The sequence below is a fragment of the Urocitellus parryii genome, chromosome 6, assembly GCF_045843805.1.
Source record: "Urocitellus parryii isolate mUroPar1 chromosome 6, mUroPar1.hap1, whole genome shotgun sequence".
Taxonomy (NCBI): domain Eukaryota; kingdom Metazoa; phylum Chordata; class Mammalia; order Rodentia; family Sciuridae; genus Urocitellus; species Urocitellus parryii.
In genome coordinates, this window is record NC_135536.1 from 112,715,244 (window position 1) to 112,731,563 (window position 16,320).

At 48.4% G+C, this 16,320-nt stretch overlaps 1 protein-coding gene across 3 annotated transcripts in view; it reads right to left on the bottom strand.

The window, feature by feature from the left end:
• Positions 1–12,994, bottom strand: part of Anp32a (acidic nuclear phosphoprotein 32 family member A) — a 32,920-nt gene extending 19,926 nt beyond the window's left edge. The window contains exon 1 of one of the 3 annotated variants that reach the window (XM_026387777.2): positions 12,739–12,994. In XM_026387777.2, coding sequence (XP_026243562.1) covers positions 12,739–12,792 — 54 coding nt within the window. In that variant the 5' untranslated portion in view covers positions 12,793–12,994. Of the gene's footprint in view, positions 1–9,606; positions 9,685–10,103; positions 10,347–12,738 lie in introns of those variants that run through there. The other 2 variants (XM_077799810.1, XM_026387776.2) reach the window with 2 other exon arrangements.
• Positions 12,995–16,320: the final 3,326 nt, after the last annotated feature.

Here is a 16,320-nt window from a genome sequence, read left to right on the forward strand (position 1 = left end):
AAGTTCATGTAATAGGACACATAAAAACCTCCCATGTTTCTTACTTGCAACTACTGGTTGTGTTCCATTGTGTGGATGTGCCATCATTCTTCTCATCCAGTCCCTTATGATGGGTATTTGGGTTATTTCTATTTTTTATTATAATAAATAATTTGCAATGTAGGTAAACTGGAGCATGTCATTTTGCACTCACCCAGATTACTGAAAGAAGTGCTGAAATCAGATCGCACTTCTGATTATAGGGTGAAGTCCTAATGGGCTTACTACTGCCCACCTGTGTGGATAAATAAGTCAACCTCCCTTCATTCATTAAATGCTACTCAGAACTTACTAAATACCAGGTATGACTCTAGGTTCTGGGGATACAATGATGAAGGTGTCCTTGTCTTCTGCCCCCAGAGTGTCTGTCCCATCTGGGAGGGATAATCAAAGGGACCTTTATAATACACAAAGGCAGTCTGCTGAGCCTTGAAAGCTATTTAACCTCTGGGCCTGTCTCCCTGTCTCAAAACCTAGGGGTTTTCTAATGGATCAAAAAAGTAATGATTGCCAAGTACTAGCATGCAGGTACCAGGCAAAACTCATTTTAGGTGCTCAATAAGAGGTTCCATTCCACAATAAAACATTTTTTAAACCAGAAATTTTGGCTCGACATGCTTCACTTTCCTAGGAAAACAAAGGTAGCAGATTTGGATGTAGACGAGAAAGAAATAGAAGTCAAGAATCTAGAGTATTTGCATATATCACCCAGTAGTTGGGAGGAGATTTGGTGATCAGAGCTAAGGTTCCAGATTCCATGCGTTATCCCTGAGGCTGGAAACCTGGTTTTGCACTCCAGCATAGTTCCTCAGTACATGACTCTGGGGTAGTTACTCAACCTTTCTGAGCCTCAGCTCTCTCTCATTTGCTCGATGGGAACAATCTCACTCATCCTGCATCATTTCTATATAAATTAAATAAGAATATGTTACCTGGCACAAAGGAACAGAACAGTCAAAAACAAACAACACATACTGGGAAGCAGTGCCCTCGAGAACTTCAACCAGAGCCCCCTTTTCACAGTCTCAAGGTGGGCTGCTACTAGATGTGAACCCATCAGCCAACCATGGCTCATCCAGCTCCTTGGAAGAGGTGGGTCAACAGTCATACGTGTGATCTCTACCTAACGATGAGCAGCTTGTTTTGCCCCCTAAAATAAGCCCTGGGCCTGAGTTCTGCCTCACAAACTCTAGGATCAGAGGCATTGGTAAGTTCTTACCCAGCCCACCCAAAGTACCTGGACCTCCAAACTAGGGCTGGAGGACAGAAAAGGTCCAAGTGAATCAAAAACGCAGTGGGTGCAAGTGGCACAAGTCTATAATCCCAACAGCTCGGGAGGCTGAGGCAGTAGGATCACGAGTTCAAAGCCAGCCTCAGCAAAATCAGATGCTAAGCAACTCAGTGAGACCCTGTCTCAAATCTACTATTGTTAATAAATGCAATTTAGAAGTCCAAATTGTTTAAAGCATGAGTCCCAAGAGGATAATAAAAGACATTCTGGGATGACGAGGCAGAGGTCAGTGCCTAAGGTTGATGAGCAGAGTTCTGGCCAACTGTTACAACTTCTCCCTGTTTTTCATCCTATTAATGGTCTCATGAGTTCACATCTTAATCTTGCTGGACCTCAGCTTGCTCAATGGGAAGACGGTACTTCTAGATAGGTATTATAAGGTTCTGGCTAACAGCAATGCAAGCCCACCTTAGGTTACCAATACTGCTCAAATCTCAGGCCCCCAGAAGCTTTCCTGGATAGTCATATTCTGTAATCTACACAGTACTTACCGCACCACCACCTTGTTTGGTGATTTATTGGATGCTTCCTCCAAAGAAGGGAGGGCCCAAGTGGGCAGCACAGGTGATGTGCTTATCTAGTTCACTGCTATATCTAGAACAGAACCCACTACACAGCAAGCATTCAATCAATGTTTGTAAACAATGAATGAAAAGAGTTAGCCAAGGCTGGGGGTCAGCCAGAAAGGTAGGATTTTAATTCTTACCTGAATTTACCATCTAGATAACTCTGGTCAAGCTATGCAGCCCTCTGCAGTATTTTCTATTTGAAAAAACCATCCCTATAACCCTAATTTATCAGTCACTCCCTGTTCCTCATCAGGACATCCAGGTCCATAATAAGCCTCCCATGCTAACATGACTAAATCCAATTCAAGTCTGCTTTCTGGTATGGTGGGCACCTCTCAGACCAAGAGCCACACTTCATTGGAGCCTATGGCTACTGATCAAACTTAGAGGCACATCCTCATTTCCACATGTGACTGTGTCCTGACAATGATCACACTTGCCACTAGAATTGGCAGAAGGTTCCTGAGTACCCACATAGGCCAAACACTTGCAATGAATTAAGTACCCTGTAGCTTTAAGAGGACAATCAGCATTCCATTTCAGCTGCTGCTACCCCTACCCACAACAGCAGACCCAGAGGGCTCTCCTCTAGAGGAAACCTCTCTAGATTCACAGACTAGTTCTCAACCAAGACACATAAAGTCACGTTTGCAGAGCTGCAAACTAGACGGGGGCTCAGAGGAGCAGAACCGCTCATTATGGCTTCAGGCCAACCTTTGCAGACAGGCTTCATCAGGCCTACCGGAGACAGCTAGCAGGCGTCAGAGTACATACAGCCCACTCTTCTAGAGTACACCCAAACTCCACAGCGGGGAAACATGCAAAAGTGGAAGGAATGCCTAAGAGGCCATCCTGGCCAGTTCCTTTCCGTCCACATAGAACAGGCCCCTGAGCCAGAATAAACAGGCCCTTCCCACAGGTAAGCAGGTGGGAGCCTCAGAAACAACTCTGTAGTCACCAGAGCACTTCTTTGTCCCCAGCTGTGGAAGAGTAACCCAGGGCTCCACATACCCTCAATGTGCCCTCTGGCTAGAATACAAAGAGACATTGATTGACCAGGTCAAGAGAAAGGAACCACAAACACACACCCAAATGAGGTGCTACTGGAATTAGCTAAGGAGATTGCTGCTGCAGGACCTGGACACCACCTGATGGGTTGGCTGAGTCCCTTTCTCCTGGTGGGTCCAGGAGGGCTTCATGGAAAAGGAACCTCTTAGAGCCCTTTGAAAGACTGGAAGTCGCAGACCCAGAGTTTGGCAGCCAGACCAGGAGTGGAGAGGCAGGAGGGCCGATGCCATAGGACAAGAGCACAGAAAGGCAAGTCAGGCAGAGGACGTGCCACCTCGAGGGAAGCCCTGGGGAAGAGGACACCAGCAGCTTGCCTAATGTTCCTCCAGCCCCACTTCAACAAAAAGCTGAGGGCTCTGTCCTCTGCCCAGGCTTCCCACTTGCTTTAAAAGCCACAACTCCTTACAACAACTCCTGGAGAAAAAGCATTACTGTTATTTACAATTTTATGAAGGTAACAACCAAGGCTCAGATCTGCCAGTAACCTCAAACTCAGCAGTCCTAGGGCACTACCCACTACACCTGATGACCTTCCTGCTCCATAAAAGGCCCACTGCCTCTCAAACCCTTCAGACTGAGGACGGGCCAAGTCCAATTGATTACACTTCCAGCCACAGCTTGAGGAAAGAGGGGTACATGAGAGATTGAGCAGTTGAGTAGACGTGTGAGGGGGGAGATTCTGTGTGCCCTGTGTGGCATGGGGGGACAGGCCAAGGAGTGGACTCCTGCATCCTAGCAGGTTAAACCTTGGACCTTTCTCTATTTGCTTGCTCCACTTCCTCTTCTTTTACATCGATTTAGTATAATTCTTCCTACCTGCTGTGAAGTTCTGCACCCTCCCTCCATGTGGAGGTTTCCAACTGTGCTTTAGAGTCCTCTTTTGAGCTTTCTAAAAATACACACACTGGGGTACCACCTGGAAACATTCAGTAGTTGGGGCAGAGCCTGGGAATCTCTTCAAATGCTTCCCTGGTGGCTCTAATGTAGAGCTGGGGTTGAAATCTGCTTTATTAACCACACACCCTTCCTTCCTCCTGTTTATCACTCCAACTCCTACATGGGAACCAGATAATATCAAGCCTGTGCAATCTATTCCTGTCATGTCCTTCTCAAACAATTAAATTTGCTACACAGATACTTTAGTAGAGTAGTCCATTTAAGTAGAATCCCTGCCTCATTCTGGATGCTTGTGCCCAGGCTGTGCACAGGCTATGGCTGATAAACAGGTCAGTGGAAGTGGTTCCCTCACTCTCTTATTCTTCCCCTCACAATCATACTGCTTTGCCTGCCAGGAAAGCCAATCATAAATGGTAAGGTGAGAGCTAGTTATATAAGGTGGGGATGAGTCCCTCCCCTAGAGGCAAGAGCCCTCTAAATTTACTATCATAGGTCCTTGCCTCCACCCTCCTGCTATCCCTCCTACACAAACTCTCATCCCCTCCAACCCTTCTCATAATGTCTGCAGAAGGTAGCAGAATCCAGAAATCCAGACCTGAGCACAGCAGGGCTGGCAGGTCTCTCCCCTCCTGAGCTTCACTATGCCCCTCTCCCAACTCTCCTAGCCCAGCAGATCCTGCTGCGTCCTACTTATGCCCAGACTCAAGTAGAAAAAAGCTACCCATGTACTCTATCAGCTCTGAGCTGGGAAGGGATTTGGGCATATTGGATGAGGCATTTCTTAGGAAAGCAGGTTTCAATTTTCCATGAGAAGGATGTCCCAGGCTGGGAGGGGAAGGGTGTAAGGCCAGTGGGAAGTCTGCGGAGCGGACGGATATCTTTGAAATAGCTGCAGCAGCAGGGAGAAAAGGAGCTGCAGCTGAATCTCAAGTGGCAACTACCCTGGATACAGTACTGGGGCTGCTCCAGTTGTCTGGATGCTCCAGCTATCCCCAGATCTAGGAACAACAGCACACCAACCATTAAACTGCTCCCAGGGAAATATAACTTCCTGCAAATTTGAATCTCCAGCTTACAACCTCTTTTCCCAGGGGAACAAATGTTACCTTTTAATATAATGTGCCTGTTGATAATGTAAAAAATTTTAAATGAATGCCAACTAAGGTTTCTAGCAGAACAGACTGTAACAATAACAGCCAGCATTTCCTGAGTGCTTACAGTGTACCAGACTGTTGATCAGTATTATAACACCCTCATCTTATAGAGACAAAAAGGGAAGGTGCTACGAGGTGAAGGGACTTGCCCAAACATCCCAGGTAGAAGTGGGGGAGACAGGATGTACACCTAGGCAATATCCCCTCTACAATCCTCTGACTTGGTGCTACAAAGTGTGGGGGGCCCTCAAGAAACCTCCATAGTGAAGGGCACACTTAAGAATGGGGGACAAGAGGGGATGAACATACAGGAGGGGGTGGGGGGATATGGTTGGCTGAGGGCCACTAGCACAACCAAGAATATTGGAAGGCATCTGTCTGTTGTAGGAAGCTACAATGATTCCTTATTCTGTGACTATTTGGGGTGGGAAAGAGCTAGAAGTAAGGAGAAGAGGGGACCAAGAGATGGGCTGGTTTAAAGTAAGGAAGATTTCACAAGAGTGCTATAAAAAAGCACTCTCGGGCTGGGGAATGTGGCTCAAGCGGTAGTGCGCTCGCCTGGCATGCGTACGGCCCGGGTTCAATCCTCAGCACCACATACAAAGATGTTGTGTCCGCCGAAAACTAAAAAATAAATATTAAAAAAAAAGCACTCTCTTCCCCAAACTAAATCAACAATATCTAAGAATACCTTAATATCCATCTTTTAAATATCTTTCAATAGTAACAGGGTATGAAATCAATTTATGCACCCAAACCAGCACATTCTTTTTAATGCTGTATATGCATGTTAGTGCTAAACATATGTTATTATTAGGATCAAGATTTGGATGCTACTGATCTAATTCAACACCCCCACTTTAGATGGGGAGAAAACAAGAGGTTGAAGAACTTGTCCAACTTAGTTAATAGCAAAGCTGAAAACAGCACTCAAGTCTTTAATAGTTCTCTGGTAATTTCCTCACCAAACCGGAATCTCCAAAAGTAAATACCTCTGGGAAACACAGCCTGGACTTTAATCCACATCAGAGTAATAGTAGAGTAAGCTGATCTTTTAGATCTGCTCCCTGGAGCAAGTTTTGGTAAAGGAAATGATAGGAAAAAGCAGGGGGCAGTCATGAAGCTAAAATAAAATCAATTTGGGGAAAAACACATGGATTGCAGGGCATGGTACAAAGCAGGGATTAGAGTCAGGAAAAAAGACATTTTTACCTTATTTAGGACTTTGAATTACCAATACCATCAGGACAACTGCTTCTATACAAGAAGGCTACTATCATGTCTTGGAAGGTGGCTCAGGGCCATGGGTGCTTTGCTCATCTAGTTTCAACCAATTTTATTAAATTGAATAACAGACGCCTTCACAAATCTCCATCCCTGCCAGACTCTTTAATGAAAACATCATTGTTGGGCATTTAGTATTTGCCAAATAGTTACATTCCAATGTAACATAAGATTCTGAGTCAGCTCCACATTTCTCTACCTGCATGTGAAAGGGAGGCAGTGTTGCTGTGTGCTAGGTACTGGTGGAACATAGGTCCCAAAGACCAGAATGCTAGCTAGTCCTGCAGGGGTCAGCAGGCCACAATGGAGATGTAGTAGCAAAAGTCTCTAATAGTGCCCCTTCTGCACACCAAAGTGAGGAGCTGCCTCTTAAACGAAGTCAGGCCAAAGTTGTACCAAGTTCATTCAACCAAGGCCCAATCTCCACTGAGCAATAGCTCTTGGTTCTTTTCTGAAATGACTACACCAAGACAGAGAGGACAGAATAGCAAGCAGACATCTCATGAGTGTTGTGCGCAATTTCCAGAAAAAAAATCAACAGCCCTAAGACTAGAGGAAAATTACCTTGAGAGGCTGGTGGTGCAGCAGCAGCACAGAGAGGAAACTGGGTCTGTGTTTTGCCATCTTTAAAGTACAGGATGCCCTTACTGGAATGAGGATTTGTCCCCTTGAATTTACTTCCTCCTCCCCTCAGCCTGGCCATCTTCTATCCATTCCTTCTCAGTACCTCAGGCACAAGAGGCTGGTGGGAAAAATAAGGGCTCTGAAACCCAAACTAGGATCCCAAGATGACTTGTGGTTTTCAGCAATCTCTGTCCTGAGCCTGATGCCAGCCACTGGGCCTCAAACCACGAATCTTTGCAATGCAAAGTTCCTTCCACCTGTCTCTGGGAATCTTGACAAAGAGTGGTACTTGGACAACTTCTCATCCTACGGAGGTCTTGGATCAAGAACTAAGCTCAAACTAACTCAGGGCACATACAAAAGGTCTTGTAAAGATCCACATATATGACTTTCCATATGTTTAAAGAACAAGCACCAGATCCCTGGGGTCACCCCCTCAATCTATTAAGCCAGATTTCTGCAAAGGGCTAGATAACAAACTTAATCAGGAAGCAAAATTTAAAAGACTATACACAGGCACTTTTATAACAAGCATGAAAACAAATTCCCACAATTCCTTTATTGATAAAATTCAAAATATATTAGATACAATTTTTTTTTGGGGGGGGACACAGTTCTGCTAATGAGACAGGTACAATTGGGAGGGTAGATAACATCTTGCTTAACTGGGACTCAAAGTCAGTGCTCCTTATCATAAAACTGATTACAATGTTTACATGTACAAATTATTCTTAGCTCATGGCAGTTATTAAACCAGGCAGCTCAGCTGTGGTTTGGTGACCCCATGGTAAACCTACATCCAGGGGTAGAGTTTGGGAAATCTGCATTTGCTCTCCAAATGATTCTGGTAATAGACAATGTCTGGGTCCCAAAGGACTACACAACCCTCAGAGTTGTTGTCCACCTAATCTCTGGTTTTATAGTGGAGAATCAAGCTCTGCTGTCTGCCACAATTTAACCTTTCCAAACCCTAGATGATTCATCCTGACAGCCAAATGATGCTGCACTGCTTGGCCTACCCTTAAGGAGTTGTTGGGAGGATTAAATGAGATGATCCATGAGGTGCTATTAGTATACTGTCCCAGATACTAAGGACATACCAATTCTGTTCATGCATTACATGCAAGATCCCATATAAGCCACTGCCTAAGAGTGGCTCCTACTTATCTTGTTACCTAAAATGTGTCCCCTGACACCTAAAATGCCAGATTCATTTGAGCCTAAGTAGATGTGATGTGCTAAACCAAATTCTATATGGCTTCGCTTAAAATTTCAATGCACAGGGCCTATGGTTGAACACCCCCTCATACCCAGTATCTAGAACCAGGAGACTACATGGTCTTCATTTCAATACCTCAGTAACAAGAAACTCACTCTTCATAAGGTGGCACCATTCCAAAGGTGGAGAAGAAAAAGCTCTTCCCCATAGTGCCTTACCACCAACCCCCCCCCAAACACACACAAAAGTAAAAAACGGTGCTTCAAGGGAGGCTATAGAAGGTTGAGGCTGAGTACTGACTAGCTGACTTTGAATCCTGATTCTGACACTTATTAGTCACATGATAACTGCTCTCTGCTTCAATTTCCTTAAGCATAATGTAAAGATAACAAAGTATGTATCTCATAGTGCTGTTGTGGGGATAGATTAATTGCTACCTCTAATCCACTTAGCAATGTGTCAGACCCAGCATGGGGGGTATATAAACATAAGCTATTATTATTGTTCTTATTCTAAAGTAAGAAGAAACCCAAGTTATGCCTCACTGCACCCCAATATCTTTCTGAGAATAACATTATCATATACTGAGCACCTACTGAGGGCTAGATCAAACCAATTTTGCCACTTAGTGATTAAACAGGATTACAATTCCCATTTTACAAGAAATCAAGCTTCAGAAAGGTGGGTAACTGCTCCTCCAACCTCAATGTCAGGGGATTCAAACCCAGGTCTCTGCGGTTCCAAAGCCCAGCTTAATTTCATCATGGATCCTCTAGAATCAAACTGCCATCATCAACAGCACCAGTAACAAAATTCAACTGATCACAACTATAAGGAGATCTCAATTTTCTGCCTACGAATCCCAGATTAGCCTGCATACACTGGAGTTAATATCGAGCTACTTAGACCCAATTAGGCAGTCAGTATACAGTCAGCTTGGAAAACATCATGCGATGTACTCCAAAGGTCAAAGCTGGCTTCCAGGGCAGCTCTTGCCAGACACTGCCATGAAAGTAAGTATCTAGGCAGACATCAGAGTCTTCGTTGCTTTTTTAAAAGTCTCAGAGACAACAGCATTGGAAGATATAAACTGCCTGGGCTTTAACAGCCAGAGAAAGGCAGTTTACTTTTTGCAAAACAAACCTTACTCTTCTTTCAGTTTAGGGTCATGTTTGGTATGGTAGCTAACTTCATTATCCCGGCAAAAATGAGGGGAGGAAAAACAGCGAGGGGGCTCTGCCAGCCGGTAGGGTGCTGCGACACCCACCTGAAACACGCAGCTCGACCTACCTTCCCGGAGAGCCCAGCCCCGGAGGGCGTTTCCCCAGCGCATCCCCGACACCTCGTCCCTCCCGGGTAAGAGGCTGTTTGCTGTCCTTGGCTTCAGTCAGGGCCACTAGAGTCGCGCGCTCAAAACCCTCCCGCCCGCCAAAAGAAACCTCATGTTTAATTTCCCCTCACCCTATCACTTCCGCTGAAGGAGCAAACGCCAGGACGATCGGTTCGTCCTCGAGGCCACATTTAACTACGTCTAGAACGCCTGCCTGCAGGAGGAACAGCGAAATACCAGGGAAGAGGGCGGGGGACAGGGAGCCCGACTGGGTGTGTGTGGTGGGGGGGCTCGGGAGAGGATCGTCGCCCTGCGACGCTCCAGCAGACCTCAGGCCGTGGGCGGGGGGAGGGGGTAGAAGCCCCCAGAGGTGAGCAGAGCACAACGGGGGGTCCCTGGAGCCAGCTCCCCAAGCCAGAGGCCGTCGGGGCAATGGCGCAAGACTCCGCTCCCCCCCCCCCCAAGCGACAACAGCCACGGTGACAAAATGGCAGCCCGGCGCCCGGCAGTCGTGCCACAGGCGCGCAGGGCCCTGGCGACTGCCCCCGCCCCCCAATAACGCCTCGGCGTCCTCGAGCTCGGCCCCGGGCGGGCCTGGCCGTTAAAATACTAATCACAAATAAAACACCTGGAGCTCGGAGCCAGCTCGGGAAGCCGCAGGCCGCCGGCGCACCCTCCCGGCCCGCGCGCCCACCGCCCAGCCGCCGCTCCGCGCCGCATGGAGCCGGAGCCCGAGCCCGCATTCCGAGCCCCGCGCCGCGCGCCGGCCGCGCCATGGGGGAGGGGCGGGGCGGCCGCGAGAGACCCGGGAAACATGGCTGCTCGTCCTAGTTCGGCGTCGCGGCGTGGCCACCAGCCCCCGGATCCGAGTTGGGAGAGGTGCCAAAGGTGGGTGTGTGGGGGCCCGGGTGGGAGCGCGGCGGGGAGGGGCGCAGGGGGCGCTCTCCGGGAGCTATTCGTCTTAAAAACGTTTATTTTTAAAAAACAGTTCCTCCTCCCCCACCCCTTTTGTCCCTCTTTCGCGAGCTTTCTCTCCCTCCCCCCCAAATGTGCAGAAAGTGCCCCCTCCCCCGCCACCCGCGCCCCACCCCGCCTCGAGGCAGGGGGCAGGCGTGTGGGCCGGGGACTCGGAGGCAAGGGGGCGAAGCGTGAGAAATCGCTCCCAGTTCGGCGCGGAGCGCTCCCCTCCCCCAGCACACACTCGGGGAAGTTTAAAGAGCCGGTTCGACCCGCTTTCGACGTCGCTCCCAGTTGGCCAGCAGCGCTGGTCGGGTTGGTCCGGCCACCGCGCCTCCACACCCACCAGCCACGACCCCGGCCCCCTACTTGGCGCCCTTCCCCCTCCGCACAGGGGGCTTCCGGAAAGTACGCGGGAAGACCGCGGCTCGAGCCCCCTCCCCCATCACCACACCCAGCCCCCAAAAGCTCGGGCCCGGGGTCCCAGCCGGGAAGACGCGGGCCGCCGGCAAATTGTTCGCGGAAACTCCTGCCTTCTGTGGCGGCACCCCTTCCTCCCCGCCCTGCGCGCCATAAGGCACTCGCACGTCTACAGTCCACAGCTGCGTTATGATGGGGGTGGGGGGACAAAAAGGATCTTGTTTTCAAAAGTCTCACTCAGGTTTGGGGGAGGAACTAGGGAAAAGAGGAAGCCAGGCCTGCCTTCGCCAAGGACTCGGTCTAACACGCCGAGGGGCGACAAGTCGGTGCTGCCCGGACTCCCAACTCCGCGCAACCCCGGGCACCGAGGCTGGACGCGGGGTCTTCCTGCCTGCGCGCCCCGGGTGCCCCCGAGGGCCCAGAGGGGAGTCAGCTAGCGTCTCCGCCCCAGGCCCAGGGGTTTCCTCCGCTGAGCGCCAACTCGCAGAAAACACTGGTGTTTTAAGGAGAAGAGGGAAACAAATAAAAACGAGTGTTCAAGTCACCCAGCCTCACCTTCCTCCTCGGAGGTGGGCTTTCGCCCGAGCCTTCTAGTTCCCACCCGTGCAAGTTTCCTCGGGCCGGACTCCCGCCGCGGCCCAATCAATAACGGCGACGGGAGGGCAAACTCCCATCCTGAAGCTGCGCGTCTGCCATGCCCGCATAAATGTGGACCCAGCCAATACCCACCCCGGGCACCGGCTCTGGGCAGCTCGCGTCCTGACAAAGTTTCTCGTGCCCATTTATTAACCAAGTGCCGAATGGCTGCCAGGGAGCCCACCCGGGAGAAGGACGGGCCAGGGGCTAGTGCTGAGGGGCACCAGGGCCCAAAGGCTGGCATCTTAGGACGGAGCTGGGCGAGGGGGACCGGGACGTAGCCTTTGGGCAACTTGCACTAACGATCGCTCGGGGTGGGGAGGCGCGGGGATTATCTGTGCCTTTGCACGTTCGAAAATCCCTCCCCCTCCCTCCAATTTATCCTCCCTTCGTTAGGAAAGGAAGAAACATCAGCATCTGGCCCAAAGGTGGGGTGGAAAGAGTGAGGGAGAAAGAGGAGGAGAGGAAGGAAGGCAGAGAAAGGGAGGGAGGGAGAGAAAGGGCGCGTTCACGAACACTACAAAGTTACAAATATGGCTCCCCCGTCTCTCGCCTCATCACTGCAAAGAAATGAAGACGCACTTTAAACTCGAGCCATTCCCAACTCCACTGCAGCCCCCTCCCCACGCGCTTTCCCTGGGGGCCTCGGCCCACATTTATCAGAAACTAAACTGGACTCGCGAAAACCAAAACTTATTGTGTGCGCGAGCGAGGGAGAAAGGGAGGGGGCAGGCGCGGGAGGGGGCGGAAGGAGGGGATACATGTATAAAATATAACACCCCCCCCCTTTTTGTTGTTAATTCCAGGAGGCAGCCCCTCTCCTCCTCCTCCTTCCTCCTCCCTCGTTAATCTTTCCCCCAGACGAAGTCATGGGAGCAGGGAGCCCCAAGGGCTATTTCGCCCCATTCTCTCCGACCCAAACGCGTGCGCCTGCTGGCCCCCGATGGGTGCACACTCGCACGCACACACTCGAACCCACACTCGCACACGCGGGAGCACACGCACAGGTAGTCACACACCAAGGGCAGCGGCGGCGGCAGCCGGAACATGCTCGGATGGCATTGCAACCCCCAATCTTGCAATTCATTTGCAGTCGGACCCCCAAGCCTACACCTCCGGGTCGCCCTCCTCAAAAAAAAAAGTGCCTCCCCCCAATACGCGCGCGCGCGCGTACACACACACACACACAGACACATACACACACAAAGTAGGAGAATGGACCGACGGAGATATTTTTGGCAAATGCTCACATCAGAGGGCGTCCTGTTCCGCAGCTCTAAATGGATCCGTTTGTCCATGTCCATCTCTCGCACTCTCTCTCTGCAGAGGATCCCGCGCCGGCGGAATTCAATCAATAAACCCCGAACCCACGGCCGCGCGTTTTAGGACTTTGAAGGCTCAACCAGCTCCGCTCGGTTCTCGAGCCCCCAGCACCCGCGGCGCACACTAACCTGATCACCATGGAGGCGGGATCTGCGGCTTCGCGAATGAGGGGCAGCAGCTTGAGCCAATCGCTGCTGAGAGTCTCCGGGCAACAGCCAATTGTGGCGGCATGGGGGGGGAAGGGCCCAATGGGCGGGCTGCGCAGCCGGCCAGGGAGGCTCAGCCATTTGGTTGTGGTGCCGGAGACGGACCCCTTTAGGTTTCGGGGCGGCTGAGGAGCGCGGCGGCTGCTCGGTGGCTGAGCCAGCGGGGTGGGCGGAATGGCGGGGGAAGGGAAGGTGATTGCACCTCGAGGGCTCCGCTGCCCGGTCTCGCTTATCCGCCGCTACCTCAGTGTTTGGCCGGGGGCGGGGCCGCAGGTGCATTATACAAGGGGGAGGCGCGGCCGGAGGGGTCGGGTTAGGGTCCCCGCCCGGCTGAGGGCTTGGTGGGCTGCCCTGGGCCTGCCCGCGCTGTAGGCGGGAGCTGCGGAAGGAGGCGGGCGGAGTGAGGTCTGGGGGCAGCTGGCGGGCTGATGAAAGGCCCAGGAAAGAGGAGGAGGCGTCAAGGGTGCCGTGGGGGAGGGGCTGGTCGTCTCCAGGGTCCGGCGGGTCTAGCTGGGGGAGTGTGGCTGATCCCACTCCGCAGAGACCTACCCCACGGGTGCAGCTTACAGCCCGCGCACCCCTTCCCCCCGCCCCCCGTCCTCGTCCTGGTCGCCGCCATCGCCGCCTCTTGAATAAATAAGTAAATAAGAGCAAGATGCTTCCACCTTTGGATGACTTACCGCTCGGTCTTGACCCTCTCTCCGCCGAGGGCATTTAATTTCGTTGTCAGATAAGGCCAGCTTCTTAAAAGGAGTGGTCACCAAAGTGACTCAGGATCTCGTTTAGGCAAAAATGAATGAAGACCACGGATTAAGAACTGTTGCTGAATGTATGGAATATTAAAAAGGAGAAAAGGAAGGTGCTAGTAACTCTTAGTTTTATGGGCTTCATAGGTCTAGTGAAAGGGAACGGCGCACAGTTTATTCTAATAGTCCACCTGAGTCATTTGGTTCCATCTGAGTTGCCAAGGAGACTCTAATTGGAGTATTTTCTCCAGGTTTTTCGGTTTACCATTTATTTTTGTGGGGGGGGGGGTTGCTTTGTTTTTTAAATGAACCTTATGCTTTAGGAGACTTTAAAGTCCTAATTTCCTTTAGGTTGCCAGCTTCTTAATGGCCAACCCTAGGACCTGGTTTGTGTGCTAAATTGGCTGCCTGTGCTGTTAATAAATCACGGGGATTGTTATCAACAAGGACAGATAACATCTTTACCTTCTTATGCCATACAACTGTTATTTTAGTGTCTTTCTACAGGTCTACACTTTCCCTACACACCGTGGTACTTTTTTCTTTTTAGACACATTGTGTTTAATTTTCAGGATCATGGGTTCAAGGGAGAGATAAACGTGTACGTATGTATGCATGTTACAAATTTAAAATACGGTTACATAACACTGATACAGTGTCGATCTCAAACAAAAAGTTTAGGAGGAAATAAAGAGCTACAGAACATAAATAAAACAGAATCCTTACACTGGGGAAGAATCTGTAGTAATAATTGCAAGCTGATGAAACTGCAAATAAGCATTTTATTCAGTAAATTCAGGTAAAATAATGAATTTGAAAATTGACAAATGTTTGAGTAGCTGGGAAATGCAAAATAAAAATTAAAAGTCATTGTTTTATTTCATCTAAGTATAAATAGGATGATTTCTTGGATTAGCTGACATCTCATCCTCAGATATTGTTAATTTTGATGAAGGCTATTTGTGTAGTTGAAAATTTTTAATTGTATTCGCTTCTTTTAAAACAAGAGGGAATTACCTCTTTGCCATTGAGTCAGTTGTTATTTCTGGATATGATGTTTAAGATGGTTTTAATGACAGAGCTCTTTATCAGAAACACTTTAAGTCAATATGGTGTGTGAAATCCCTACAATACAAGAATCCTAAAGTTTTTTCAGGATAAATGCTCATCTTCAACCTAAACTTTTAATCACAGTTGAGACCACACTGCTGGCAACATGATGTGAGACAGTGCCTTTCCAGAGGAGTAATCCCTTTAAAGCCAACCAATCAAGTGCAGAGATGTGCAGGCTTCCAGCATTGCTAAACAGAAGCAAAGAGCTCACATTGGTGTACCAGGAGTGAAGAGAATGACTTGGAAGCACAAACCCTCATTAAGAACATTGTATGGAAACAAAATTGTAAAAAAAATATCATAAACTGATCACCAAATCAAAATATTAAATCTAACTTGTTTTAGAAGCATTTTTATACATTTTGATAACAGCTTTTGTATTAGTGTTAGAAAATTTGAAAGAAGTCTTCCTTAAATGTCAATCATCACAGAAGCTGAACCGTCAAAAGTATTTTTTGCCTCAGGAGGCTGAGGCAGGAGGATTGTGAGTTCAAAGTCGGCCTCAGCAAAAGCAAAGCACTAAGCAACTGAGACCCTGTGTCTAAATAAAATACAAAATAAGGATGGGGTTGTGGCTCAGTGGTCAAGTGCTTCTGATCAAGTTCCCACCTACCCACCCCCTGCCACAAAATTATTTTTTGAGTACTGACCATTTTCCAACATATTTTGAAAAAAAGAAATTTTCTTGTTTATTCCTAAGAAAGTTTTTATATGATTTTTTTTGTCTATTTTTTATTATCAGAAGGAAATAGTAATATAGCTTAGCTAAAGTTAACTGATTGTCCTACAAGACTTGACTAAACAAAAAAAAAAGTGCTCTTAAATTTACAGTTTTTAAATTAAATTTTATTGCATACTATGGTAGTCAACAAATGTCCTGAGTGAGTTTGCATTTTAAAAAATATAGTAAGAAAAGAAGCCCTATATCAAGGAATCTTGGTAGAATTTTGATATGTAATAGGAACAGGTGGAGTTCCTCAATGAGTGACCCTATATAGATTATAGAAGGTTAGATTATAAAAGATATAGTCTCTGACTTCTGAAATGGCTTGATTTCCACTGAGGAGAATAAATGAGATACAATTCAAAATTTTTAATCCCTAGAGAAAAAGATGGCTTTCAAGTAAGGAAATGTTCCAAAATGTTTTCCATCAAGAATCATTCCAGACAAATGAGCAGCTTATTTTGTTCTCAAAGACACAAGCAATGTGTGTTCTTAGTCTCTTTTGATATGTGTTGAAAAGTACTCTTTTATAAATATGGACATTATTGCTACTGCCATTTTAGATGGTTTTCTCTTGTTTGGTCTCTAAAGATGGAGACCCTTTGGTTAGCAACTTTCTCATAAGTCAGGCTAATGTATTCACAGTTCAACTTTTTGTTCTTCAACTGAAGCACGTATACTGGAGCCTAGCCATAGTACTCTTTCACCTACACTATGGAT